This window comes from Gloeophyllum trabeum (genome assembly GCF_000344685.1).
Source record: "Gloeophyllum trabeum ATCC 11539 unplaced genomic scaffold GLOTRscaffold_00021, whole genome shotgun sequence".
Lineage (NCBI taxonomy): Eukaryota > Fungi > Basidiomycota > Agaricomycetes > Gloeophyllales > Gloeophyllaceae > Gloeophyllum > Gloeophyllum trabeum.
The window spans coordinates 70,917-98,868 of NW_006920430.1; the positions used below are offsets into that span (position 1 = coordinate 70,917).

General features: G+C 56.0%; 4 protein-coding genes across 4 annotated transcripts; 3 read left to right on the top strand and 1 right to left on the bottom strand.

Moving 5' to 3' along the window:
* Positions 1-4,982: 4,982 nt before the first annotated feature.
* GLOTRDRAFT_133948 (uncharacterized protein) lies at positions 4,983-8,303 on the top strand (the record flags this gene model as incomplete). The annotated part of the gene is made up of 12 exons (XM_007872918.1): positions 4,983-5,188; positions 5,356-5,603; positions 5,739-5,798; positions 5,850-5,869; positions 5,919-5,933; positions 5,993-6,247; positions 6,741-6,769; positions 6,833-6,846; positions 7,449-7,580; positions 7,630-7,849; positions 7,896-7,944; positions 8,004-8,303. The coding sequence occupies 12 exons, from the start codon at positions 4,983-4,985 to the stop codon at positions 8,301-8,303; spliced, it is 1,548 nt and encodes a 515-aa protein (XP_007871109.1).
* A 6,193-nt stretch (positions 8,304-14,496) lies between these two features.
* Positions 14,497-16,667, top strand: GLOTRDRAFT_133949 (uncharacterized protein; the record flags this gene model as incomplete). Its single annotated transcript, XM_007872919.1, has 5 exons — positions 14,497-14,537; positions 14,586-14,754; positions 15,623-15,787; positions 15,850-16,589; positions 16,643-16,667. The coding sequence occupies 5 exons, from the start codon at positions 14,497-14,499 to the stop codon at positions 16,665-16,667; spliced, it is 1,140 nt and encodes a 379-aa protein (XP_007871110.1).
* A 1,703-nt stretch (positions 16,668-18,370) lies between these two features.
* GLOTRDRAFT_133950 (uncharacterized protein) lies at positions 18,371-20,781 on the top strand (the record flags this gene model as incomplete). The annotated part of the gene is made up of 14 exons (XM_007872920.1): positions 18,371-18,443; positions 18,499-18,531; positions 18,583-18,602; positions 18,652-18,666; positions 18,726-18,764; positions 19,213-19,241; positions 19,305-19,318; positions 19,376-19,404; positions 19,479-19,533; positions 19,583-19,642; positions 19,949-20,080; positions 20,131-20,350; positions 20,397-20,445; positions 20,494-20,781. 14 exons carry the CDS (start codon positions 18,371-18,373, stop codon positions 20,779-20,781), a joined length of 1,056 nt encoding a protein of 351 aa, XP_007871111.1.
* A 2,087-nt stretch (positions 20,782-22,868) lies between these two features.
* Positions 22,869-23,518, bottom strand: GLOTRDRAFT_133951 (uncharacterized protein; the record flags this gene model as incomplete). The annotated part of the gene is made up of 4 exons (XM_007872921.1): positions 22,869-23,128; positions 23,185-23,200; positions 23,242-23,292; positions 23,465-23,518. The coding sequence occupies 4 exons, from the start codon at positions 23,516-23,518 to the stop codon at positions 22,869-22,871; spliced, it is 381 nt and encodes a 126-aa protein (XP_007871112.1).
* Positions 23,519-27,952: the final 4,434 nt, after the last annotated feature.

Below are 27,952 nucleotides of genomic sequence, written 5' to 3' on the forward strand. Positions count from 1 at the left end.
GATCGCGAACTCTGCCGACGCTGCCCCTTCGGACTATTCTCGGGACTGTAGTGAACTTGAATACTGCATTGTGACGCAAACTGGACCAACAGGATGCCACAATGGACTGGCGACGGTCTATTATTCAAATGTGGTGAGCTCGCGGTTGGACAACAAGTGCTAGGACCGGACCCGTGCAAGTGATACCTTCCCAGTGAAGTTAAACCACGGTGGGTTGAGCACCCTTCAGCACGATTGTCCGGGACAGTGCCAGACAGCTAGCTTACCGTCTTGACCGCTCGGAGCTCCGATCCCGGTGCTGGAACTTGCACCGAGATGATGGAGGTGCATACTTGCGGTTGTCGAGATCTGGTAGGATCCATTGATCACACACGTTCAGTGCCGTTACTACCGAGCCATAGCGTGCGTGCAGTCAGCCCTAGAATCGACAAGTCGTTGCTATGCCAGTGGTCAATCATTGAGACTTACCGCGTCGTCTGCATGTCAACAAAGACAAGTCATCGATGAGCTCGCGCTGCAGCTCTATGGCTTGCAGGTGACGTACCTCGACCTATCTCTAGTCGCATGACTGTTCGACATTGAGACGCGAGGAGCAACACAGTGTCATTGGCCATATGTGTGAGTGCTACATGTTTTCAGGCTTGGGCATGGCCGTAGAACTGATCTACAGCGCAATCTTATTACATTTCAGTCAGTATCTCGCTCACAATGGCCTGACGGCATGCGTTCGAGCAATACTTATGAGGACTTGCACCAACGGCAATACAACATACCGTATACCACCAGACATAGAGTAAATAGGAGCATATATAATGTCCTGAGCGGCGAGAGATGGGCTGCGATGACGGGTCCGTAATACAGCGCAATCGCAAGGACGAGCAATTAGATAAGGACTTACAGATATCAATCACATTGTACGCGCTACACGGAGCTTCTTCTGGTCCAACGTTTAGAAAGAACGTCCTGAACACTAAAAGATGGGCTGCGATGACGGGTCCGTACTACTGCACAACATGAAAGGAAAGAGGAGACGGATGAGCTCTCACAAATAACAAATGCATTGTGTGCACTATAAGGTAGCTTCTTCGAGCTATCGTCTAGACGTGCCGTCCTGAACGGCGACGGATGGACTGCGATAGCGGGATCATATCAGCGGGGATAAGTAGAAGTGAATACAAACACTTACTGACTATACACACCTTGTATGCCCGTTAGCTTGAATGATCCCAAGGTCTCTGTGCGAATGGGGACAGATGGGCTGCGATGACGGGTCTTGACCCGTCCACAGCCTGGGCATTATTCAATACCCTGGAAGCGACGGATTGATTGTCATTAGCTACACCATACTACCCTCTCGTCTCAGGCTGTAACTCAGGCTGTAATAATTTACTTGTTGTAACATGTTCAGGGACGTCCTGAACGGCGACGGATGGGCTGCATCGTGATTGTCGTGGAATGCTTACTGGTTAATCACAACCCACTGCCCGTCCTTGCCATATACACTCGGATCAATACTCTACGCCGATTTGTAGACAGTGTCGGAAATCATATCCAGTGATCATCCAGGCGTGCATCTGCTGGAGAATGCACTCTCGATGGACGCGGACAAGGCTCGATTGCAACTCCGACGCACGACGCGTCTCGAGCCCGACGCGTCTTGTGCTCCCTCCAACTCTGGGTGATATGCCCGCTTCCGTACATCCCGACCGACTTTCAGCTTATAGTCAATGTTCATGGTCTGAACGAAGCTGAATTTCTTCTTTTACGCGTCTTAACGCCTCCGCGGGACTGGTTCTTGCTGCGCGCGAAGCCTTCGAGCAGCAAGTAACATATCCATGTTATTGCTGCTGCTGCATACGATGGCAATGCTGGACACCGACATTCATCCAGAGCCTATTCAGTAGATAGACGCGTTTGACTGCCTCTGACGACATTCAGAGATCTACAGAACCCATCAACCTCAGCTGTCCGATCCTGCATTGATGGGACCTGTCCCTGACTTGCCCTGCGCGTCGTTAGCCACGCAGCTCGTCGAGGACTGCGCTACGGACGATTCTGAAGGCAGCGCGATGCGGAGGGATGTCGAGGCAAGTGGGGAAGACAACGGAGCTTACGCGGTGCGTCTTCCTGTTCGTACGCTTCGCCTACGGACCTGCCGATTCTGTTCCTATGCCACGGAGTGGAGTTACCGTGCGCGTACGAATGCGCGGCCTCTGCTCTCTGTTGACGGAGATAGCGTTGTTTTGCGCCATCTCCGCTGACAGCGGGGATGGGGCAGTAAATTCAGTTCTCGGACGGCCCTCGATGCTTGCGCGCGCATTACACATTCCCCGAAGCTTCGCTCCATTCCATGGGCGCAGGAGTGAGTATCCGTACTGTCTGCACTGAAATCCCTGAGGCTCGGCCTACCGTCTCGTATGCTGTGAGTGTCTATTTCGTCGCTAATCATAATCAGCGTACGACGTCTGTGCATCGGCTGGTCAACACGAAGCAGGACTCGGCAGAGGGGAGCTCTTACCCTTGCCGAGAACTCTCGCGCCTTGCGCGGTTTCCGCGGACGAATGAGAAGCGGAAGCAGCCGATCGTTGACTCACTCCGTCGAGGAGTAATGGCGTCGGCTTCCCCTTCGCATTCGCCGCAGTCAAGAGGGAGCTCGTCTTCCTACCTGGCGGTAGTGTCATACGGCTGCTAGTTCGCGAAGCAGGTACGTGCCGTGAACCCGCGTTGTTGATTGAAACGCAGAAGCTAGTCAACGGCGAGTGCTCCATTCCTGCTGGTCTGACGTGACAGCGGGAGTGGCACCGATCTCTTGGAAGGATTCATGTTGATGGATTGATTTTTTGGCCTTCTTCCACGGTTCAGCCTCTTCCGCGTCTCTCGGTAAGGCCAGATGCTATCCAAGGCTTATCCTCGTGTGTAGCGAATTCTCTGGCCTCCCAGCGCGGTGCGATAACTCTCGCGTGATGTACGTTCACGGATATCCTACAAGAAAGTACCGCTTCTGGGGCGTCCGCGGACTAGACGGACACCTTGCAGAGATGTCAGTGATGGAAGCCGGACGGCGAGTGCCGCTCGCCGCTGACTCCCCGCGGAAGAAGGCACCTGCCACTCCGCGTCCCTGCTTCGCGAAACTCTGAACCGCGTCCCCGTTCGTCTCCCTTCCAACTACGCCGGGAGAAGCTGAGATCGGTGCTTCTGGTAAGGATCCTCTCGGGCTCCCTGATGATGCTGATACGCCGCGCGAGACCTTCCCATGGGACGCCGTCGGCGGGGAGGGTGGCAGCATTGCCGGTCGGGGGGATGGATGGAAGTCGGGCCTTGCGAGGTACGTACGTCCACGGATTCACCCACCAGCCTTCCCCACTCGTCGGGGGCGGAACGAGTCGATTCTTTCCGTCATCTCGGCGGCCGCAGGCTGCATGGTATGGCTTCGCCACCGTCGGCGGTGACGAGCCTCCTCACCAGTGCTACGGGTGTCGTTTTCTCGCGGCAGAAGTGCTAGACAGTCAAGCCGCGGAATGGCGAGTCGGAGTCTGTCGCCCCGTGCGTCCCGCGGTTGACAGACGCGGAGAAGCACGCGCGCGCACGCGCGCTTCCCCGAGTCCGCCAACGCCTAGATTCCCCATCTCCCAGCCTCTCGTAACCGCTTCCAGGTCCCCGCGCGGCGCAATTTTCCAGCCGCTCGATGGCGAGCAGGCAGGGAGGGAGGGAAGGAAGACGGGGGCGTTTCCGGCAATCGCGTTGCATTCCATTCCGCTGCCGTCGTCTGGGGTCGGGGTTCGGGGTTTGTCGAGTGCGGCGGTATATATGCTACGAGTTGCCGTCGTGGCTTTCTCCATCCCTCCATCGCATCCCCCTTCAGAGACACCCGCATACTCTCGCCCTCTCATCCTAGTCGTAAATACCCGGTCGTCTACGTTGGATGTGACACGTCGTTGAGTATGTACCCTTGCGCGCTGTAAGCGCCTGCTGACTGAGTGATTGCGATGCAGTGCCACGAACCTCCGCGTGTACTAGACTACGCTGGTAAGTTACGCAACACATCCGCGCTGACGTGAGATATGTAGAGGATGCTTCCGCATGTAAACGGCCGCTTACTCCCGGTAGCGTGTCACGTCCACACAGTCTGCATTGACTGGTCACTAATATCATCCACAGTAGAAATATTACAACAACAGCCGTTCAAACTGCGGATATTGTCAGGTACGCGCACTCCGCATCTGCATGCTCACCGCTGACCGCCATCCTTAGGATCCTATAAATGCAGGACCATGACTACACCCTACACCTTGGACCCGGCCCTGGGCACTTCCGACGCAGGGCACGCGGGGCTAGTCGGGAGCGTCGACGCTCTTCCCGCCCGATAAGCCACTCGCGTACGTGCACGCCTCCCGCTACGACTAGTCACTAACGTATGCATTGCAGGGACACTAGCGCGATCGAACGACTCTTTGCGCACGGCCGTTCAAGCCTGATACATGCTGCCAGCACTGTTAAGTTGGAGCTCGTGACTGAACTCGATCCATAGGAACATAGTAAATACTCGAGGTTACATAGTGACATACATAGTATCGTACACTAGCCCGCACCGTCCACGGGCTCTCGCGAGCCACCCGAGCTCGTCGCGTGCCCTGCGAACACGTCGTGCCGGCGTCTCGGACGCGGCGGTAGCGCGTCGCTCGTGACCCCACACGCCGGCGTCGAGTATGGGCCCTCGCGGCGAGGTCCGGTCTGAGGCCATGCGCGGACTGCCAGCGATTCGATGGCAGTCCGAAACAGGACCCCAGCCGAAGTTGAACCGGCGCGTTCACGGGGGAGGGTCCGCACCACGACGCGAGCGGATCGGCGCACACCCCTGAGCCTGGACCGACATACGGGACGACCCCCGAATATAGATGGCCACCGTGGCGAGCGCGCAGTGAGCGTCGCGGACGTAGAGTGGTGGGAGAGTCGATGAAGCCAACGCCGTCGGCGCGGAGACGATGGGCCGGTTCCCGATCAACCATGCTGGCGGCAACTCACGGACGGTGCACGGCGTACGCAGCAATGTCGAGCCCGCTCGATGGGCTTTGCGTGGCGGTGGCTGTTGCATACATGCATGGGGCGCCGTGCAGCACGGGAACGGAGCGGCGGCGAGGCGGCGTCGGCGATACGCGGACGTGTGGGTTGGCGGTGGTGTCGCAATATTGTCAGTAGATACAAGCAACGAAATATGACATGCCACGTACGATTGGACTCTGTCACACGCACGCAGCCCGATGTTTTGACCATGGCCCCGCCCCACGTCCCGCTCTCCCGCGATCCTGTTATTGTAGCTCGAGCGCGGGGCAGGCGTGCTTGACGTGGCTGATGCAGGGGGACGACGAGCGGAAGAGAGCGGGCGTCGACGGGCCGGCGACTCGCAGTACATAGCACCGCCACCGTGCTTCCCGAGGCGCGATCGACGCGCCTGGGAAGCGATGCTAGAGAGCGAGTGAGGAGCGGGTCTCGCAACAAGGCTCATTCACCGTCCCAGGCCCCTGCCGCTGAGGCTTCCTTCGATCCCCACAACTCGTTTAAATCCAGACCCTCGTCCGAGAATGAAAAGAAGTTTGCGCGGTTCTGTATGCGCGTTCTGACCACCGATCGTCGTTCTCCGAGCTTGTTTCCCTCTCCCCGGCTCGCATCGTCCCCCACTCGTTCTTTCCCCCTACGCGCCATGTCGCTCTCGTCGCTCGCTGATTCATAACATATCTCAGTACAATCGATTGTTCACGTCACCCTAGTCGCGTCAAGCACTATCGTAATCTACGACCATTGTGAGTGACGCTATCCCTTTCGCAGAACGCGACTGCAGCATGTCCCCGCAGTGATCACATTGGACCAGGAGGTGAGCTACCCCTAGCTTGCCTCTCCGCGAGACTGACGGTGCATCTCAGATAGACCTAATATGGGTGCGCTCGCCTGCGTACCATCCACTCTCACCATCTGAACTCCATTTCCCCGTCTTCAGAAGGCTTCATGGACACCCGGAAAAGTATTGTTCTTAACGGTGAGTATATGCGCTGATGTGCCGGCCTCCCCTTTGTTCCTTCCCGGCTCCGCGACCGGTTTTCTCGCGTCCCCTCGCTTCGTTATCCGAGCTGTCCCCGAGCTGGATGGTGCCCGGAATTCGCTGCGTACCAGAGACGTCTCTTTTCGTGGCCTCGTCATCACGCCGAAAGTCTCGCGTTCGGCTCGCCAGAGGTCGTCCCTCAGCCTGCGCGAGGTACGAGTTCATACAAGCCCTGTTGAGCCGCCAAGCTTGGTGCGAGACGCACAGAGTACGCGATATTTCCCAGTGTCATCGATACCTCAGCTTCCCTACCATGTCCTCGGTATTATGTTTGCTCGCCAGCTTAGCCTCCCCATACGCCAACTCAGGGAGCATCACGCTTCGTGCGTTGCACACATTCCGTTGACTGCCTATGATATATTGCTTTATTTCAGGCGCAGGACTTTCCACTCTAATCAGTGTGGCTTTTCACCAACTATCTACCGTGCATGCTCCTCGGCTGCCCGCCCTGTTTTCCCATTATCGTGTACTGCTCTACTCACCAGGGGTATCGGAAGGCGGCGTGCACCGTGGCCACTTGGGCTTCCGACCAGGGCACGGTGCTCGTATGTACCATCGCGCGCCGTCCCAGTACGAGACATCTCATCACTCCCCATGATTTCTCACTTAACGCTTCCTTACCTTGGCTAATGCACATTCATTCCAGAACCGCTATTACGTTCTTGCAAGTGTAACGTGAGTGCCGCATCCACTCCCTTGCCAAGCACAGTTCCTGACACGTGCGGGTCCGTGTCGCAGATTCAACAACTACGGTACGCATCTTCCCTGACTTGGACCAAAGGTTCCGCTGATATGCGGCTCCGGACCAGTTCTTTTCACCACACATCTCTCCGACTCGGTATGACATCATTCAATCTCATGTCAGAAGTGTTCTAATCCGTGATATGCAGTTGTACGTGCCCTAGTGTCAAAGAAATTTTGCAGAATCAATCTCACATTGCTCGCTGTCTTTTCCGCGGGATTAGCTGTATGTCTCCGCACTGCTAGCATGCACGTACGTCTAACCCACCGTGCAGGCATTAAATGGTTTCGATGGCAAGGCACGACGGGCTTGCTAGTGTCCATGATAGCCGAAAGTAAGTCTATCTCTCTCTTGTCCCTCTCAGGGCCCGTGACACTGCGCAGACGGCTTTGAATTCCATGTGTGCTGTGCTCAGTGCCGTGTTTTCAAAGCTGTCGGCGCGTCTAGCCTCCATCGAGCCACTCGAAAAGCAAGGGGGGGTCTCTGTAGGATAGATGTCCCACGGAAGTCCTGTCAGACGGTCACAAAGAACGGGCTTCTATGTCATACCCAAACTGCCCATCTCTCCCTCGCTCCGTCGTATACACTCATCTTACACGCACTCTCCGATAGTCATCCTCCAACTGCGCCTCTACGCGCTGTACCACCTCAACCGACGCGTGCTCGTGCTCATGTGCGGGGCGTTCCTGGTTTCAGCGGGCACAGCGGCCGTGATCATGGGCATGGTGCTCGCGCGTATATCAGGTGCGTCTCCTCCGCGCGTCCTCTCAGCGCCCCGTCCAACGCCGGCCAGCGCACTCGGGCCTGATCCCGGGCCTGCCGTTCTGCATCCCGGTGAACGTGCCCTCGTGGTTCTACACGTTCTGGATCCCGACGCTCGGCTTCGAGAGCCTGCTCTGCGCGCTCGCGTTGTTCCGCGCGTTCAAGGACTTTCGCAGCCGCACGAGCCTCTTCCAGAGCGGGCGGCACATCGTGAAGATATTGATCCGGGACTCGGTGATTTATTACCTCATGTGCGTGTGTTCTCTCCTGCTCGGAATCTGGCCTGACGGTGCTTAGTATGTTCGCGACGTACTTTACCAACCTCATCATATTCCTTACTGGCAACGTGCGTCCCGTTCCCGTTCCGCCTTCCGCCCTTCTTTGCTCACCACTAACACCCCCCAGGTCGGCGTGCTCGAGTCCGGGATCGGGTTCGCGGTGACGATGTCATGCGTCATGGGCAGCCGGCTGTGCCTGAACATCCGCGACGTGCACCACGAGCTGGAGGTGTCGACCGCGTCGCAGCAGCAGCAGCAGCAGCAGCAGCAGCAGCAGCACCTCACGCAGCCGTCGTTCGTGTCCGGCGGGCGGAGTGCGTACGGGACGGCGAGCCGCGGGACGAATATCGTGGTTTCGAGCACGTACGCGCTGACGGAGTTTGAGCTCGTGGAGCTGCGGAATTTGCGGGCGCAGGGGAAGGTGTAGGGTGGGTGGGTGTCGTTGTCCCTCGCTGCTGTATAACATCGTTCTGTTTCTCGTGTATACGTACTCCGGTTAGGAAAAATATATTTAGAGCACGCGCGCGTCAACACCATTCCCTTATGCGGCGCCGGAAAACATAGGGAGCCAATGAGGAGGGAGATGGCAGGGTTAGGGTGTTGAGGATGTTGCAAGTCCGACGCCGTTTTTCGTGGTTCGCTCGAGCATAGTCTCCCCCTATGTGGGGTCTCGTGGATTTTGGAAAAAGGGGCTTGCCCTTGTGTATTTGTGCACCGTACAAGCGTGACTACTCTACTTTACGGATGGGCGCGGAACAGGCGTGACCTTACCTCCAGGTCGTCGCGAGTGGGAGGTTGGCGTCCATGCAAGTGTTGTGACTTCCACTTGATACGCGGGTGCAACATTCCTGCCCGCTATTCTAGGATGTCCTTCACAAGTTGGTTAGACATGCGGATGGAACACACGGAAAAGCACTCACCAAGAATTTAGAGTGTCTCACTGGCTTATCTTGACCCATACTCACTCCACCGTCAGTTGTGTCTTGATGGGACTGGCAGTGAGTGACCTCCGAAGGTCCCAAGGCAGTCTTCGTAAGGGCGCATGGTCCATGAGCCTGGGAGAGCTGCCGACGGTCACCACACCGCTTGAGTAAAATAGAAAGCCGGGTTAGACATGAGTGAGAGCAAGATCACGGAATAGCACTCACCACCCATCCTGAAACCACTCCCATCCGGTGACTTTGACACGGACCACCTTCCTTCTTGATTTGATGGATAGCCTACGAGAGGACGCTGGAGAAAGCCATACGGAGATCACCAGGACAGGACAGCGACGGGGAGCACTGACATCCAGCATCGCGTCCTCCGAGAGAGCGATCGCGAGAAGACCAGCACATAATCGGCAGTCTGCATGAGAGCCCAAAGGCATACTCGATGCTGACACAGGTTACGGCTAGGCGAGCGAGACTCCGGCGATGGCGATGGCATTGGTGATGTGAACAAGTGTGTGCGACATGCTAACATTTACAGAGACTGCGCGGATGGGGAGCCAGGTCAACATGCGGGTAGAGGACAACGTGCTCGGAGGCCGGTCGCGGGATGAAATTCTATACCCACAAAGTCATACAGAGTGTCGATGTCAGATGCAGCGGGTGTGAAGACCGCATTGACGACTGAGATGTTGGTGATGTGGGCAAGTGACGTAGAGGTCGCCAACAGAGACATCGTGAAGGGGGGGCCAAGGGGACGGGCAGATAGAGGACAGCACACTCAGATGCTGGTCACGGGATGAAATTCTATACCTACAAAGCCGAAGAGGGCGTCGATGTCCAGTGCAGCGGGTGAGGTGACCGCAGTGATGACAGACATTAGTGACATGGGCGAGAAACGTAGGGGTTGCCAATAGAGACTTCGCGAAGGGGGAGCCATGGGGACGGGCAGGCAGTGGATAGCGCGCTGGGAGGCCGGTCACGGAATGAACGTCTATACCTACGACGTCGAACAGGGGATCAACGGCGGGTGCGGTGGGTGTAGAGAAGCTGTAGAGCGTCGAGAGGCAGTATGGCGGTGGGAAGACTCCATCATGTCGGGGACATGCGAAGCCATTGGCAGTGACGTGCGGGATGCAGGCAGCACGGTGCTGCTCGCCGGATGCAGTTCTTTATGTACATAGTCGAATACAATCAGCAGTGAGAAGGGGAAGGTGGCAACCAGGGGAGACGCCGCTGGCTGGACGGCGACCCTACTCGAGTGGCAACACCGCTGCGGGACGTCCTCGCAGTCAAGCGGCTCGCTAGAAGCATTTCTATACACACATCGTCTGAGTGGAGGTATACAGAGGTGGGGGGAGCTTCAGCTAACTGGCAGCGCACGTATGACCAGGCGAGAGGCCGCCCGGCGGACGGCGATACATCCCTACGTTGTTGAGCAAGGCACGCCAGAGACGGAGATGTCGACGACAGCACGATGAGCCTTCTTCCACATCGGGCTGCTCACGCGAAGGCTTCCTGTATCCACATCGTCAAGCGGGTTGCGACCGAGGCGGGCCAAGGGTGAGACAACATGGAGGTGCGTCGGGACACTGAGCTGGGGCTGCGCAAGCCGCTTGCGGGAAGGAAATCTGTCTATACACCGTGCGGCAGGAGGGAGTCGGTCCACAAGGCTCTAGGTGGTCCGGATGAATCTGCCTATGCTGTGGGTGGAAATGGCCCGTGCATTGCCGACGCCTCGCATGCGCTTGTCGGTATCCACCTCAGCGAAGGGGCAATGTGGTATCAGCCCACATCCATACAGCGGGGGGTGGGAGAGTATCGTGGTGAGCGTGGTAGGCATCACGGGTGGTGCGTAGTGTTGACTGACGGATACAAGTCAGTACGAGGCCTGCTCACGAGGCGTCCAAAACATACCTAGCAAGTCAGATGTCTGTGATCACAGCTAAGTCTTGGAAGTAACCTCCCGTGCACTATCCACGGTGTCTTATCCTCCAGATTCCGAAGCGTCTGCCCGATGCCTTTCTGTCCGCAGGCTAGCATCAGCCTCACAAAAGCGTCTGTGTGCTCGTGCTGGTGACATGTGGACGGGGACTGGGAGTGAGGCGCACATAACGCAGACGTAGGTGATAGGATGGCACATGACTACGCTGAGATGAGCTGATGTCCTGTGTCCGCGACGAGGCAACAACATACCATCATCCGGCAGTGTGGCATCGCCGTAATCATCCTCTTCCGCGCGCTCCATTGGCAGGCTTGCCCTCTCCCCCATCCAACCAGGTTAAACGGTGTTGACCCAAGTGAGAGTGAGGAAGACGTAGACAGTGCACAGGATGGGGAGGACCTGGGACAGTCGCAACATCGGAGCCTTCCCACAAGCGCTGGGATAGCACTGCGTGACTATGGGAGTGCTGATGAGGTAGAGGGGAAGTCGGCAGTAGATTTACTAACCATGACGCGTTAGTTTGAGTATATCGGTGCAAAAGACACAACAACATACACGTCTCATTTAATGCTCCATCCCAGTCTGTTGCTCATACTCCTTCTGCTCTCCAATAACTCCCGCCCTTCGCCTTAAATTCGTAGTTACAGCTGGTGGTGCACGGGGCAGACAGTGAGAAACACATGTAAGTCGCCATTGACCCTGAGGGGAGAGACGGTAGGCGGGTGCAGGGCACCAAGGACGGAGACGGAAGCAGAGGATCATAGAGAACGATCATAGAACTGGGACAGAGAGTCTGACTGCACTACTGTTAGCGACCGAGTCCTCGTTGACAAAGCGCACGACGCGGACACACCTTGACTTGCGTTGGCGTGTGGCAGTGTCAACTGCCTAGATTGGACAATGTGGCGGATCTGTCTACGCGGTCAGCATTCTCCCTCGTTCATCGCAGCAGCGCAAAGAAATACCTCGGAGCTACAAAGTCAGACTGTATAACTATGCTGCAGCTGAGGAACGAGCAACGAAGGACAGATGGGTGTCTGAACGAGCAAGCGAGGGCAGCGGCAGACAGGCAGTGGTGGCAGAGCAGAATGTATGGTCAACCAGTCGAGCATAATGAGGGCATAGTGACGGGCTAGGGAGGTCGACTAAAGTGAGAACCAGCCTTTATACTTGACAAACCCTCACTTGATCCCCGTGTTGACAGCCACCTTCCAAGCAACTGAAGCCAGAATCCTGCGTGAGGCTTGTCAACGGTGCTGGTCCGATGTGCCCGGATCGCGGAGATTATGCGTGGTTCAATTTGATCCAGGCATGATCTCCGTACCCCGAGATGCTCGGACCCACCGCGAAGCTGTCAGAGTGAAACATCCTGGCACAGCCCTTTCAATCCTGTGCAGTGTAAGAAGGCTCACTTCAGAGCTTGGAATTGCGTGCAAAGTCTCAAATCTCAGTAATGTGATTCACTATACTCTCAGAATACCAAGTAGATACGGTCACAACCAGTCCCTCATGAGATTTGAAGTCTGAGGTCTCACCCGAGGACTTAGAGCCCAAGCTTCCCAGCTTTCGAAGTCCTGTCAAGCTTGGCAGCTCCTTGACAGGATACAGGGTGTCACCCTGTCTTTGGTACATGAATACTTGGAAGTGTACACTCTGAAACACACTCTCAGATTAATATGGAAATTGACTTACCAGGAACTATCTGGCATGCTATGGAAGCGGCCACTTCGAACGCATACCAGACAGTTCCCTGGAAAGCTGATGGCTACGGAACGGACTCAGGGGCAGTCGAAGTGAGACCTTGTTCAAGCTCGCGCAGGGTACATAGCTGCTGTACAGCTCCGGTCATCAGGAACACAATGAGTCAATTGAACAGTCGCAATGAGATTGTTGATCGCGAACTCTGCCGACGCTGCCCCTTCGGACTATTCTCGGGACTGTAGTGAACTTGAATACTGCATTGTGACGCAAACTGGACCAACATGATGCCACAATGGACTGGCAACGGTCTATTATTCAAATGTGGTGAGCTCGCGGTTGGACAACAAGTGCTAGGACCGGACCCGTGCAAGTGATACCTTCCCAGTGAATGTTGAACCACGGTGGGTTGAGCACCCTTCAGCGGGATTGTCCGGGACAGTGCCAGACAGCTAGCTTACCGTCTTGACCGCTCCGATCCCGGCGCTGGAACTTGCACCGAGATGATGGAGGTGCATACTTACGGTTGTCGAGATCTGGTAGGATCCATTGATCACACACGTTCAGCAGCGTTACTACCGAGCCATAGCGTGCGTGCAGTCAGCCCTAGTATCGACAAGTCGTTGCTATGCCAGTGGTCCATCATTGAGACTTACCGAGTCGTCTGCATGTCAACAAAGACAAGTCATCGATGAGCTCGCGCTGCAGCTCTATGGCTTGCAGGTGACGTACCTCGACCTATCTCTAGTCGCATGACTGTTCGACATTGAGACGCGAGGAGCAACACAGTGTCATTGGCCATACGTGTGAGTGCTACATGTTTTCAGGCTTGGGCATGGCCGTAGAACTGATCTACAGCGCAATCTTATTACATTTCAGTCAGTATCTCGCTCACAATGGCCTGACGGCATGCGTTCGAGCAATACTTATGAGGACTTGCACCAACGGCAATACAACATACCGTATACCACCAGACATAGAGTAAATAGGAGCATATATAATGTCCTGAGCGGCGAGAGATGGGCTGCGATGACGGGTCCGTAATACAGCGCAATCGCAAGGACGAGCAATTAGATAAGGACTTACAGATATCAATCACATCGTATGCACTACACGGAGCTTCTTGTGGTCCAAATGTTTAGAAACAACGTCCTGAACACTGACAGATGCGCTGCGATGACGGGTCCGTACTACTGCACAACATGAAAGGAAAGAGGATACGGATGAGCTCTCACAAATAACAAATGCATTGTGTGCACTATAAGGTAGCTTCTTCGAGCTATCGTCTAGACGTGCCGTCCTGAACGGCGACGGATGGACTGCGAAAGCGGGATCATATCAGCGGGGATAAGTAGAAGTGAATACAAACACTTACTGACCATACACACCTTGTATGCCCGTTAGCTTGAATGATCCCAAGGTCTCTGTGCGAATGGGGACAGATGGGCTGCGATGACGGGTCTTGACCCGTCCACAGCCTGGGCATTATTCAATACCCTGGAAGCGACGGATTGATTGTCATTAGCTACACCATACTACCCTCTCGTCTCAGGCTGTAACTCAGGCTGTAATAATTTACTTGTTGTAACATGTTCACGGACGTCCTGAACGGCGACGGACGGGCTGCATCGTGATTGTCGTGGAATGCTTACTGGTCAATCATTACCCACTGCCCGTCCTTGCCATATACACTCAGATCAATACTCGACGCCGATTTGTAGACAGCGTCCGAAATCATATCCAGTCATCATCCAGGCGTGCATCTGCCGGATAGTGCACTCTCGATGGACACGGACAAGGCTGGATTGCAACTCCGACGCACGACGCGTCTCGAGCCCGACGCGTCTTGTGCTCTCTCCAACTCTGGGTGATCTGCACGCTCCCGTACATCCCGATCGACTCTCAGCTTATAGTCAATGATCATGGTCTGAACGAGGCTGAATTTCTCTTTTTACGTGTCGTAACGGCTACGCGGGACTGGTTCGTGTTGCGCGAGAAGCCTTTGAACAGCAAGTAAGATATCTATGTTATTGCTGCTGCTGCATACGATGGCAATGCTGGACACCGACATTCATCCAGAGCCTATTCAGTAGGTAGACGCGCTGGAATGCCTCTGACGACATTCAGAGATCTACAGAACCCATCAACCTCAGCTATCCGATCCTGCATTGATGGGACCTGCCCCTGACTTTGACTGCACGTCGGTAGCCACGCAGCTCGTCGAGGACTGCGCTACGGACGATTCTGAAGGCAGCGCGATGTGGAGGGATGTCGAGGCAAGCGGGGAAGACAACGGGGCTTACGCGGTGCGTCTTCCTGTTCGTACGCTTCGCCTATGGACCTGCCGATTCTGTCCCTATGTCGCGGAATGGAGTTCGCGTGCGCCCAGAGATACCGCTGCTTTGCGCCATCTCCGCCGGTAGCGGGTGCGAGGCCGTAAAATCAGTTCTCTGGCGGCCCTTGACGCTCTCGCACGGATTACACCATGAATGGGATTCTCCGGTAGATTCGCTTCATTCCAATGGCCCACGGAGGTGTAGGTATTCGTACTGTCTGCGCTGAATTGCCCTACCATTTCATAAGTTGTGTGTGGTTATTTCCTCGCCCGTCGTAGTCAGCGTACGCCGTCTGTGCATCAGGCTTGGAGGGAGCCTGGACTCGGCTGAGGGAAGCTCTTACCTTCGGCCAGGACTCTTGCGCCTTACGCGGTTTCCGCGGTCGAATGCGAAGCGGAAGCAGCCGATCGTTGACTCACTCCGTCGAGGAGTAATGGCGTCGGCTTCCCCTTCGCATTCGCCCGCAGTCATTTGTAAGACTTGCAAGAGGGAGCTCGTCTTCCTACCTGGCACGAGTGTCACACCGCTGCTCGTTTGCGAAGCAGGTACGTGCCGTGAACCCGCGTTGTTGATTGAAACGCAGAAGCTAGTCAATGGCCAGTGCTCCATTCCTGCTGGTCTGACATGACAGCAGGAGTCGCACCGATCGATTGTTCTCGTAAGGGTTCATGATGATTTGTTGATTCGTCAGTCTCCTCACATTGTTCAGCCTCTGCCGCTCCTCTCGGTAAGGGTAGATGCCATCCAAGGATCATCGTCGTGTGTAGGGGAATTCTCTGGCCTCCCAGCGCGGTGCGATGACTCTCGTTTGATGTACATATTCACGAATATCCTGTAGGAAAGCACCGCGTCTGGCGCGTCCGAGGTCTGGAAGGCTATCCTTACAGAGACGTCAGTGATGGAAGCTGGACGGCGGGTGCCGCTCGCCGCTGACTCCCCGTGGAAGAAGGCACCCGCCACTCCGCGTCCCTGCTTTGCGCCGTTGACTGAAACATCGAAGCGCGTCGGCCATTCCTCTCCATTCCGACTACGCCGGGAGAAGCTGACATCAATGCTTCTGGTAAGGATCCTCTCGGGCTCCCTGTTGATGCTGATACGCCGCGCGAGACCTTCCCCTGGGACGCGTCGGCGGGGAGGGTGGCAGCATTGCCGTTCGGGGGGATGGATGGAAGTCGAGCCTTGCGAGGTACGTACGTCCACGGATTCACCCACCAGCCTTCCCCACTCGTCGGGGGCGGAACGAGTCGATTCTTTCCGTCATCTCGGCGGCCGCAGGCTGCATGGTATGGCTTCGCCACCGTCCGCGGTGACGAGTCTCTTCACCAGTGCTACGGGTGTCGTTTTCTCGCAGCAGAAGTGCTAGACAGTCAATCCGCGGAATGGCGAGTCGGAGTCTGTCGCCCCGTGCGTCCCGCAGTTGACAGACGCGGAGAAGCACGCGCGCGCACGCGCGCTTCCCCGAGTCCGCCAACGCCTGGATTCCCCATCTCCCAGCCTCTCGTAACCGCTTCCAGGTCCCCGCGCGGCGCAATTTTCCAGCCGCTCGATGGCGAGCAGGGAGGGAGGGAGGGAAGGAAGACGGGGGCGTTTCCGGCAATCGCGTTGCATTCCATTCCGCTGCCGTCGTCTGGGGTCGGGGTTCGGGGTTTGTCGAGTGTGGGTGGTATATATGCTGCGAGTCGCCGTCGTGGCTTTGTCCATCCCTCCACCGCATCCCCCTTCAGAGACACCCGCTTACTCTCGCCCGCTCGTCCTAGTCGTAATTACGCGGTCGTCCCCGTTGGATGTGACGCGTCGCTGGTTGAGTATGTACCCTTGCACGCTGTAAGCGCCTGCTGACTGAGTGATTGCGATGCAGTGCCACGAACCTCCGCGTGTACTAGACTATGCCGATGAGTTACGCAGCACATCCGCTGCTCTGCGCTGACGTGAGATATCTAGAGGATGCTTCCGCGTGTACACGGCCGCTTACCCTCGGTAGCGTGTGACGTCCACACAGTGTGCATTGAGTGGTCACTCATATCATCCCCAGTAGAAATAATACAACAACAGCCGTTCAAATCGGGGATATCATCAGGTACGCGCACTCCGCATCCGTATGCTCACCGCTGATTGCCATCCTTAGGATCCTGTAAATGCAGGACCCTGACTACACCCTACACCTTGGACCCGGCCCTGGGCACTTCCGACGCAGGGCACGCGGGGCTAGTCGGGAGCGTCGACGCTCTTCCCGCCCGATAAGCTAGTCGCGTACGTGCACGCCTCCAGCTACGACTAGTCACTGACGTATGCATTGCAGGGACACTAGCGCGATCGAATGACTCTTAGGCCTGATACGTGCTGCTGGCGCTTTGAACATGGAGCTCGCGATTGAGCTCTATCCATAGGATCATAGTAAATACTCGAGGCTAAGTAGTGACATACATAGTATCATACACTAGCCCGCGCCGTCCACGGGCTCTCACGAGCCACCCGAGCTCGTCGCGTGCCCTGCGGACACGTCGTGCCGGCGACTCGGACGCGGCGGTAGCGCGTCGCTCGTGACCCCACACGCCGGCGTCGAGTATGGGTCCTCGCGGGGAGGTCCGGTCTGAGGCCATGCGCGGACGGCCAGCGATTCGATGGCAGTCCGAAACAGGACCCCAGCCGAAGTTGAACCGGGGCGGTCACGGGGGAGGGTCCGCACCACGACGCGAGCGGATCGGCGCACACCCCTGAGCCTGGACCGACATACGGGACGACCCCCGAATATAGATGGCCACCGTGGCGAGCGCGCAGTGAGCGTCGCGGACGTAGAGTGGTGGGAGAGTCGACGAAGCCAACGCCGCCGGCGCGGAGACGATGCGGCGGTGCCCGATCAACCATGGTGGCGGCAACTCACTCTGGCTGTAAGGACGGTGCACGGCGTACGCAGCAATGTCGAGCCCGCTCGATGGGCTTTGAGTGGCGGTGGCTGTTGCATACATGCATCGGGCGCCGTGCAGCACGGGAAAGGAGCGGCGGCGAGGCGGCGACGGCGATACGCGGACGTGTGGGTTGGCGGTGGTGTCGCAATATTGTCAGTAGATACAAGCAACGAAATATGACATGCCACGTACGATTGGACTCTGTCACACGCACGCAGCCCGTTGTGTTGACCATGGCCCCGCGTCACGTCCCGCGCTCCCGCGATCCTGTTATTGCAGCTCGAGCGCGTGGCAGGCGTGCTTGACGTGGTTGATGCAGGGGGACGACGAGCGGAAGAGAGCGGGCGTCGACGGGCCGGCGACTCGCAGTACATAGCACCGCCACCGTGCTTCCCGAGGCGCGATCGACGCGCCTAGGAAGCGATGCTAGAGAGCGAGTGAGGAGCGGGCCTCGCAACAAGGCTCATTCACCGTCCAGGCCCCGGTCCGCTGAGGCTTCCTTCGATCCCAACAACTCAATTTAAACCTAGGCCCGCGTCCGCAACGGGGAAATGCGAGAATGAAAAGAAGTTTGCGAGGTTCTGTATACGCGTTCTGACCACCGATCGTCGTTCTCCAAGCTTGTTTCTCTCTTTCCCCCCTGGACGCGTTTCCCCACTCGTTCGTTCCCCCAACGCGCCATGTCGCTCTCGTCGCTCGCTGATGTGTTCGCCCCGTTCGTTAGGGAGATCCAGTCGGCCCGGTACGCGGAACGTAAGTCATAACATATCTCGACATAATCGCTAGCGTCCCGCTCACGTCACCCCAGTCGCGTCAAGCACTATCGTCATCTACGACCATTGTGAGTGACGCTATCCCTTTCGCAGAACGCGACTGCAGCATGTCCCCGCAGTGATCACATTGGACCAGGAGGTGAGCTACCCCTAGCTTGCCTCTCCGCGAGACTGACGGTGCATCTCAGATAGACCTAATATGGGTGCGCTCGCCTGCGTACCATCCACTCCCACGAGCTGAACTCCATCTCCCCGTCTTCAGAAGGCTTCATGGACACCCGGAAAAGTATTGTTCTTAACGGTGAGTATATGCGCTGTTGTCTCTTATTACTTCGGACCCTCCCAGAGGCCCTACGAGGATGCTCGGTACATATCTCGCCCGTGTCTCATTCCTTTCTGCTCAGCATGGGCTGCAGTCTCTAATTTCCCTGCCTCGACGACTAATTTCCTCGTGCCCGCTCGCTGCATCCTCCGTACCTTTCTCGAGCTGGGTAGTGCTTCGGTATTGGTTGCGTCTCAAGAGCACCTGTTTCCGTGGCTTCGTCATCGCGCTGTACGCCATACGTGCGGCTCACTGACGTCCCTCCCTCTGCTGGCCCGAGGTACGAATTGAAGAGGACATTGTTGCTTCTTCGGTTTCCCGCCCACGCACGGTGCTCGTATTTACCATCGCGCTCCGTCCCAGTACTGGACATCTCATTACTCCCCATAATTTCTCACTTGCTGTGGCTGACACTATTGCATGATAGAACCGCTATTACGTTCTTGCAAGTGTAATGTGAGTGCCGCATCCACTCCCTTGCCAAGCACAGTTCCTGACACGTGCGGGTCCGTGTCGCAGATTCAACAACTACGGTACGCATCTTCCCTGACTTGGACCAAAGGTTCCGCTGATATGCGGCTCCGGAACAGTTCTCTTCACCACACATCTCTCCGACTCGGTATGACATCATTCAATCTCGCGTCAAGCGTGTTCTAATCCGTGATATGCAGTTGTACGTGCCTGAGTATCCAGGATTTCTCGTTCAATCGTTCTCACATGCATTCACTGTCTCTGCACGGAAATAGCTGTATGTATTCGCACTCTTGGCGTAGACGCGCGTCTAACGTGGTGTGCAGGCGTTAAATGGTTTCGATGGCAAGGGACAACGGGCTTACTGGTGTCCATGATAGCCGAAAGTAAGTCTATTGCTATCTTGTCTCTCTCAAGTGACTGCGACGGGGCCTCTTTTGCCGTAAACCCGTGGGCACATATACCGCACAGGCGGTCTTGGAGTCCCACGGGCGCTCTACCAAGTGTTCTGGATCCAAGGATATTGGCACGTCTACTCTCCATAGAGCCACCCGAATCCAAAGGAGGATCTCCATAGGATAGATGCGCCCTGGAAGTCCTGTTAGACTGGTCAACAAAGACCGAGTTTCTGTGTTATACCGTTTATCCCTCTCTCGGTTGTATGCACTCGACTCACCCTCACCCCCCGACAGTCATCCTCCAACTGCGACTCTACGCGCTGTACCACCTCAACCGACGCGTGCTGGTGCTCATGTGCGGGGCGTTCTTGGTTTCAGCGGGCACAGCGGCCGTGATCATGGGCACGGTGCTCGCGCGTATATCAGGTGCGTCTCCTCCGCGCGTCCTCTCTGCGCCCCGTCCAACGCCGGCCCAGCGCACTCGGGCCTGATCCCGGGCCTGCCGTTCTGCATCCCCGTGAACGTGCCCTCGTGGTTCTACACGTTCTGGATCCCGACGCTGGGCTTCGAGAGCCTGCTCTGCGCGCTCGCGTTGTTCCGTGCGTTCAAGGACTTTCGCAGCCGCACGAGCCTCTTCCAGAGCGGGCGGCACATCGTGAAGATATTGATCCGGGACTCGGTGATTTATTACCTCATGTGCGCGCGTTCTCTTCTGCTCGGACTCGGGCCTGACGGTGTTTAGTATGTTTGCGACGTACTTTACCAACCTCATCATATTCCTCACTGGCAACGTGCGTCCCGCCTTCCGCCCTTCTCTGCTCACCACTAACACCCCCCAGGTCGGCGTGCTCGAGTCCGGGATCGGGTTTGCGGTGACGATGTCGTGCGTGATGGGCAGCCGGCTGTGCCTGAACATCCGCGACGTGCACCACGAGCTGGAGGTGTCGACCGCGTCGCAGCAGCAGCAGCAGCAGCAGCACCTCACGCAGCCGTCGTTCGTGTCCGGCGGGCGGAGTGCGTACGGGACGGCGAGCCGCGGGACGAATATCGTGGTTTCGAGCACGTATGCGCTGACGGAGTTTGAGCTCGTCGAGTTGCGGAATTTGCGGGCGCAGGGGAAGGTGTAGGGTGGGTGGGTGTCGTTGTCCCTCGCTGCTGTATAACGTCAGTCTGTTTCTCGTGTATACGTACTCCGGTTAGGGAAAATGTATTTAGAGCACGCGTGCATCAACACCATTCCCTTATGCGGCGCCGGAAAACATAGGGAGCCAATGAGGAGGGAGATGGCAGGGTTAGGGTGTTGAAAGTGTTGCAAGTCCGACGCCGTTTTTCGTGGTTCGCTCGAGCATAGTCTCCCCCTATGTGGGGTCTCGTGGATTTTGGAAAAAGGGGCTTGCCCTTGTGTATTTGTGCACCGTACAAGCGTGACTACTCTACTTTACGGATGGGCGCGGAACAGGCGTGACCTTACCTCCAGGTCGTCGCGAGTGGGAGGTTGGCGTCCATGCAAGTGTCGTGACTTCCACTTGATACGCGGGTGCAACATTCCTGCCCGCTATTCTAGGATGTCCTTCACGAGTTGGTTAGACATGCGGATGGAACACACGGAAAAGCACTCACCAAGAATTTAGAGTGTCTCACTGGCTTATCTTGACCCGTAGTTAGTCCGCTATCAACCGCATCTTGATGGAACTGCCCACGAGTGACCGCGAAAGGTCCCAAGGCAGTCTTCGTGAGCGCGCATGGTCCATGAGCCTGGGAGCGCGGCCGATGGTCACCACACCGCTTGAGTAAAATAGAAAGCCGGGTTAGACATGAGTGAGAGCAAGATGATGGAATAGCACTCACCACCCATCCTGAAACCACTCCCATCCGGTGACTTTGAGACGGACCACCTTCCTTCTTGATTTGATGGATAGCCTACGAGAGGACGCTGGAGAAAGCCATACGGAGATCACCAGGACAGGACAGCGATGGGGAGCACTGACATCCAGCATCGCGTCCTCCGAGAGAGCGATCGCGAGAAGACCAGCACATAATCGGCAGTCTGCATGAGAGCCCAACGGCATACTCGATGCTGACACAGGTTACGGCTAGGTGAGCGAGACTCCGGCGATGGCGATGGCATTGGTGATGTGAACAAGTGTGTGCGACATGCTAACATTTACAGAGACTGCGCGGATGGGGAGCCAGGTCAACATGCGGGTAGAGGATAACGTGCTCGGAGGCCGGTCGCGGGATGAAATTCTATACCCACACAGTCGAACAGGGGGTCGATGTCAGATGCAGCGGGTGTGAAGACCGCATTGACGACTGAGATGTTGGTGATGTGGGCAAGTGACGTAGAGGTCGCCAACAGAGACATCGTGAAGGGGGGGCCAAGGGGACGGGCAGATAGAGGACAGCGCACTCAGATGCTGGTCACGGGATGAAATTCTATACCTACAAAGCCGAAGAGGGCGTCGATGTCCAGTGCAGCGGGTGAGGTGACCGCAGTGATGACAGACATTAGTGACATGGGCGAGAAACGTAGGGGTTGCCAATAGAGACTTCGCGAAGGGGGAGCCATGGGGACGGGCAGGCAGTGGATAGCCGGTCACGGGATGAACGTCTATACCTACGACGTCGAACAGGGGATCAACGGCGGGTGCGGTGGGTGTAGAGAAGCTGTAGAGCGTCGAGAGGCAGTATGGCGGTGGGAAGACTCCATCATGTCGGGGACATGCGAAGCCATTGGCAGTGACGTGCGCGATGCAGGCAGCACGGTGCTGCTCGCCGGATGCAGTTCTTTATGTACATAGTCAAATACAATCAGCAGTGAGAAGGGGAAGGTGGCAACCAGGGGAGACGCCGCTGGCTGGACGGCGTCCCTACTCGAGTGGCAACACCACTGCGGGACGTCCTCGCAGTCAAGCGGCTCGCTAGAAGCATTTCTATACACACATCGTCGGAGTGGAGGTATACAGAGGTGGGGGGAGCTTCAGCTAACTGGCAGCGCACGTATGACCAGGCGAGAGGCCGCCCGGCGGACGGCGATACATCCCTACATTGTTGAGCAAGGCACGCCAGAGACGGAGATGTCGACGATGGCATGATGAGCCTTCTTCCACATCGGGCTGCTCACGCGAAGGGTTCCTGTATCCACATCGTCAAGCGGGTTGCGACCGAGGCGGGCCAAGAGCGAGACAACATGGAGATGCATCGGGACACCGAGCTAGGGCTGCGCAAGCTGCTTGGGGAAGGAAATCTGTCTATACACCGCGTGGCAGGAGGGAGTCGGTCCACAAGGCTCTAGGTGGTCCGGATGAATCTGCCTGCTGTGGGTGGAAAAGGCCCACTCATCGCCGACGCCTCGCACGCGCTTGTCGGTATCCACGTCAGTGAAGGCGAAATCTGGTATCGGCCCACATCCATACGGCAGGGGTGGGAGAGTATCGTGGTGAGCGTGGTGGGCATCACGAGTGGTGTGTAGTGCTGACTGACGGATACAAGTCAGTACGAGGCCTGCTCACGAGGCTTCCAGAACATACCTAGCAAGTCGGATGTCTGTGATCACGGCTAAGTCTTGGAAGTAACCTCCCGTGCACTATCCACGGTGTCTTATCCTCCAGATTCCGAAGCGTCTGCCCGATGCCTTTCTGTCCGCAGGCTAGCGTCAGCCTCACGAAAGCGTCTGTGTGCTCGTGCTGGTGACATGTGGACGGGGACTGGGAGTGAGGCGCACAGAACGCAGATGTGGGGGAATAGGACGGCACAAGACTACGCTGAGATGAGCTGATGTCCCGTGTCCGCGAGGAGGCAACGACATACCATATCATCCGGCAGTGTGGCGTCGCCGTAGTCATCCTCCTCTGCGCGCTCCATTGGCAGGCTTGCCCTCTCCCCCATCCAATCAGGTGAAACGGTGTTGACCCGATCGAGAGTAGGGAGGGCATGCACAAGATAGGGGAGGACCTGGGACAGTCGACAGTCGAAGTCGTTATCGGAGCCTTCCCACATGCGCTGGGCTAGCGCTGCGTGACTATGGGAGTGCTGATGAGGTAGACGGGAAGTGCGTAGTAGATCCACTAAACATGATGCGTCAGTTCGAGTATATCGGTGCAAATGGCACAACAACATACGCATTGCAATCAAAGCTCCATCCCAGTCTCCTGCTCATACTCCTTCTGCTCATCCATACCTCCCGACCTTCGCCTTAAATTCATAGTTGCAGCTCGCGGTGTACCAGGCAGACGGTGAGAGACACGTGCAAGTCGCCATAGACTCTGAGGGGAGAGACGGTAGCTGGGCGCAGGGCACCAAGGACGGACATGGAAGCGGAGGATCATAGAGAATGATCATATAACTGGGACAGAGAGTCTGACTGCACCACAGTTAGCAACCGAGTACTCGTTGACAAAGGGCACGACGCGGACGCACCTTGACTTGCGTTGGCGTGTGGCAGTGTCAACTGCCTAGATTGGACAATGTGGCGGATCTGTCTACGCGGTCAGCATTCTACCTTACTCATCGCAGCAGCGCAAAGAAATACCTCAGAGCTATAGATTCAGACCGTATAACTATGCTGCAGCTGAGGGACGAGCAACGATGGACAGATGGGTGTCTGAACGAGCAAGCGAGGGCAGCAGCAGACAGGCAATGGTGGCAGAGCGGAATGTATGGTCAACCAGTCGAGCATAATGAGGGCATAGTGACGGGCTAGGGAGGTCGACTAAAGTGAGAACCAGCCTTTATACTTGACAAACCCTCACTTGATCTCCGTGTTGACAGCCACCTTCCAAGCGACTGAAGCCAGAATCCCGCGCGAGGACAGGAAGGCTTGTCAACAATGTTGGTCCGATTGGCCCGGATCGCGGAGATTATGTGTGGTTCAATTCGATCCAGGCATAATCTCCGTACCCCGAGATGCTCGGACCCTCCGCGAAGCTGTCAGAGTGAAACATCCTGGCACAGCCCTTTCAATCCTGTGTGGTGTAAGAAGGCTCACTTCAGAGCTTGGAATTGCGTGCAAAGTCTCAAATCTCAGTAGTGTGATTCACTATACTTTCAGAATACCAAGTAGACACAGTCGCAACCAGGCTCTCATGGGATTTGAAGTCTCACCCGAGTACTTAGAGCATAAGCTTCCCAGCTTTCGAAGTCCTGTCAAGCTTGGCAGCTCCTTGACAGGATGCAGGGTGTCACTCTGTCTTCGAGATGCGAAGACTTGGAAGTGTACACTCTGAAACACTCTCTCAGCTCAATATAGAAATTGACTTACCAGGAATTATCTGGCATGCTATGGAAGCGGCCACTTTGAACGCATACCAGACAGTTCCCTGGAAAGCTGATGGCTACGGCACGGACTCAGCTCACACCGTGGTCAGTCGAAGTGAGACCTTGTTCAAGCTCGCGCAGGGTACATAGCTGCTGTACAGCTCCGGTCATCAGGAACACAATGAGTCAATTGAACAGTCGCAATGGGATTGTTGATCGCAAACTTTGCTGACTTCGGACTATTCTCGGGACTGTAGTGAACTTGAATACTGCGTTGTGACGCAAACTGGACCAACATAATGCCACAATGGACTGGCGATGGTCTATTATTCAAATGTGGTGAGCTCGCGGTTGGACAACAAGTGCTAGGACCGGACCCGTGCAAGTGATACCTTCCCAGTGAATGTTAAACCACGGTGGGTTGAGCACCCTTCAGCACGATTGTCCGGGACAGTGCCAGACAGCTAGCTTACCGTCTTGACCGCTCGGAGCTCCGATCCCGGCGCTGGAACTTGCACCGAGATGATGGAGGTGCATACTTACGGTTGTCAAGATCTGGTAGGATCCATTGATCACACACGTTCAGTGCCGTTACTACCGAGCCATAGCGTGCGTGCAGTCAGCCCTAGAATCGACAAGTCGTTGCTATGCCAGTGGTCCATCATTGAGACTTACCGAGTCGTCTGCATGTCAACAAAGACAAGTTGATCAGTTCGCGCTGCAGCTCTATGGCTTGCACGCGACGTACCTTGTCCTATCTCTAATCGCATGACTGATCGAGATTCAGATGCGAGGAGAAACGCAGTGTCATCGGGCATACGTGTGAGTGCTGCGTGTTTTCAGGCTTGGGCATGGCCGTAGAACAGATCTACAGCGCAATCTTATTACATTTCAGTCAGTATCTCGCTCACAATGGCCTGACGGCATGAGTTCGAGCAATACTTATGAGGACTTGCACCAGCGGCAATACAACATACCATATACCACCAGACATAGAGTAAATAGGAGCATATATAATGTCCTGAGCGGCGAGAGATGGGCTGCGATGACGGGTCCGTAATACAGCGCAATCGCAAGGACGAGCAATTAGATAAGGACTTACAGATAGCAATCACATCGTATGCGCTACACGGAGCTTCATCTGGTCCAACGTCCAACGTTTAGAAACAAAGTCCTGAACACTAAAAGATGCACTGCGATGATGGGTCCGTACTACTGCACAACATGAAAGGAAAGAGGAGACGGATGAGCTCTCACAAATAACAAATGCATTGTGTGCACTATAAGGTAGCTTCTTCGAGCTATCGTCTAGACGTGCCGTCCTGAACGGCGACGGATGGACTGCGATAGCGGGATCATATCAGCGGGGATAAGTAGAAGTGAATACAAACACTTACTGACTATACACACCTTGTATGTCCGTTAGCTTGAACGATCCCAAGGTCTCTGTGCGAACGGGTACAGATTATAATGGGCTGCGATGACGAGTCTTGACCCGTCCACAGCTTGGGCATTATTCAATACCCCGGAAGCGACGGATTGATTGCCATTAGCTACACCATACTAACCTCTTGTATCAGGCTGTAATAATTCAGTTGTGGTAACATGTTCAGGGACGTCCTGAACGGCGACGGACGAGCTGCATTGTCGCGGAATGCTTACTGGTTAATCACTACCCACTGCCCGTCCTTGCCATATACACTCGGATCAATACTCTACGCCGATTTGTAGACAGTGTCCGAAATCATATCCAGTGATCATCCAGGCGTGCATCTGCTGGAGAATGCACTCTCGATGGACGCGGACAAGGCTCGATTGCAACTCCGACGCACGACGCGTCTCGAGCCCGACGCGTCTTGTGCTCCCTCCAACTCTGGGTGATATGCCCGCTTCCGTACATCCCGACCGACTTTCAGCTTATAGTCAATGATCATGGTCTGAACGAGGCTGAATTTCTCTTTTTACGTGTCGTAACGGCTACGCGGGACTGGTTCGTGTTGCGCGAGAAGCCTTTGAACAGCAAGTAACATATCTATGTTATTGCTGCTGCTGCATACGATGGCAATGCTGGACACCGACATTCATCCAGAGCCTATTCAGTAGGTAGACGCGCTGGAATGCCTCTGACATTCAGAGATCTACAGAACCCATCAACCTCAGCTGTCCGATCCTGCATTGATGGGACCTGCCCCTGACTTTGACTGCACGTCGGTAGCCACGCAGCTCGTCGAGGACTGCGCTATGGACGATTCTGAAGGCAGCGCGATGTGGAGGGATGTCGAGGCAAGCGGGGAAGACAACGCGGCTGACGTGGTGCGTGTTCCTGTTCGTACGCTTCGCCTATGGACCTGCCGATTATGTTCCTATGCCACGGAGTGGAGTTACCGTGCGGGCACGAATGCGCGGCCTCTGCTCTCTGTTGACGGAGATAGCGTTGTTTTGCGCCATCTCCACTGACAGCGGGGATGGGGCTGTAAATTCAGTTCTCGGACGGCCCTCGATGCTTGCGCGCGCATTACACATTCCCCGAAGCTTCGCTCCATTCCATGGGCGCAGGAGTGAGTATCCGTACTGTCTGCACTGAATTCCCTGAGGCTCGGCCTACCGTCTCGTATGCTGTGAGTGTCTATTTCGTCACCAATCATAGTCAGCCTACGGCGTCGGTGCATCGGCTGGTCAACACGAAGCAGGACTCGGCAGAGGGGAGCTCTTACCCTTGCCGAGAACTGTCGCGCCTTGCGCGGTTTCCGCGGACGAATGAGAAGCGGAAGCAGCCGATCGTTGACTCGCTCCGTCGAGGAGTAATGGCGTCGGCTTCCCCTTCGCATTCGCCGCAGTCAAGAGGGAGCTCGTCTTCCTACCTGGCGGTAGTGTCACACGGCTGCTAGTTCGCGAAGCAGGTACGTGCCGTGAACCCGCGTTGTTGATTGAAACGCAGAAGCTAGTCAACGGCGAGTGCTCCATTCCTGCTGGTCTGACATGACAGCAGGAGTCGCACCGATCGATTGTTCTCGTAAGGGTTCATGTTGATTTGTTGATTCA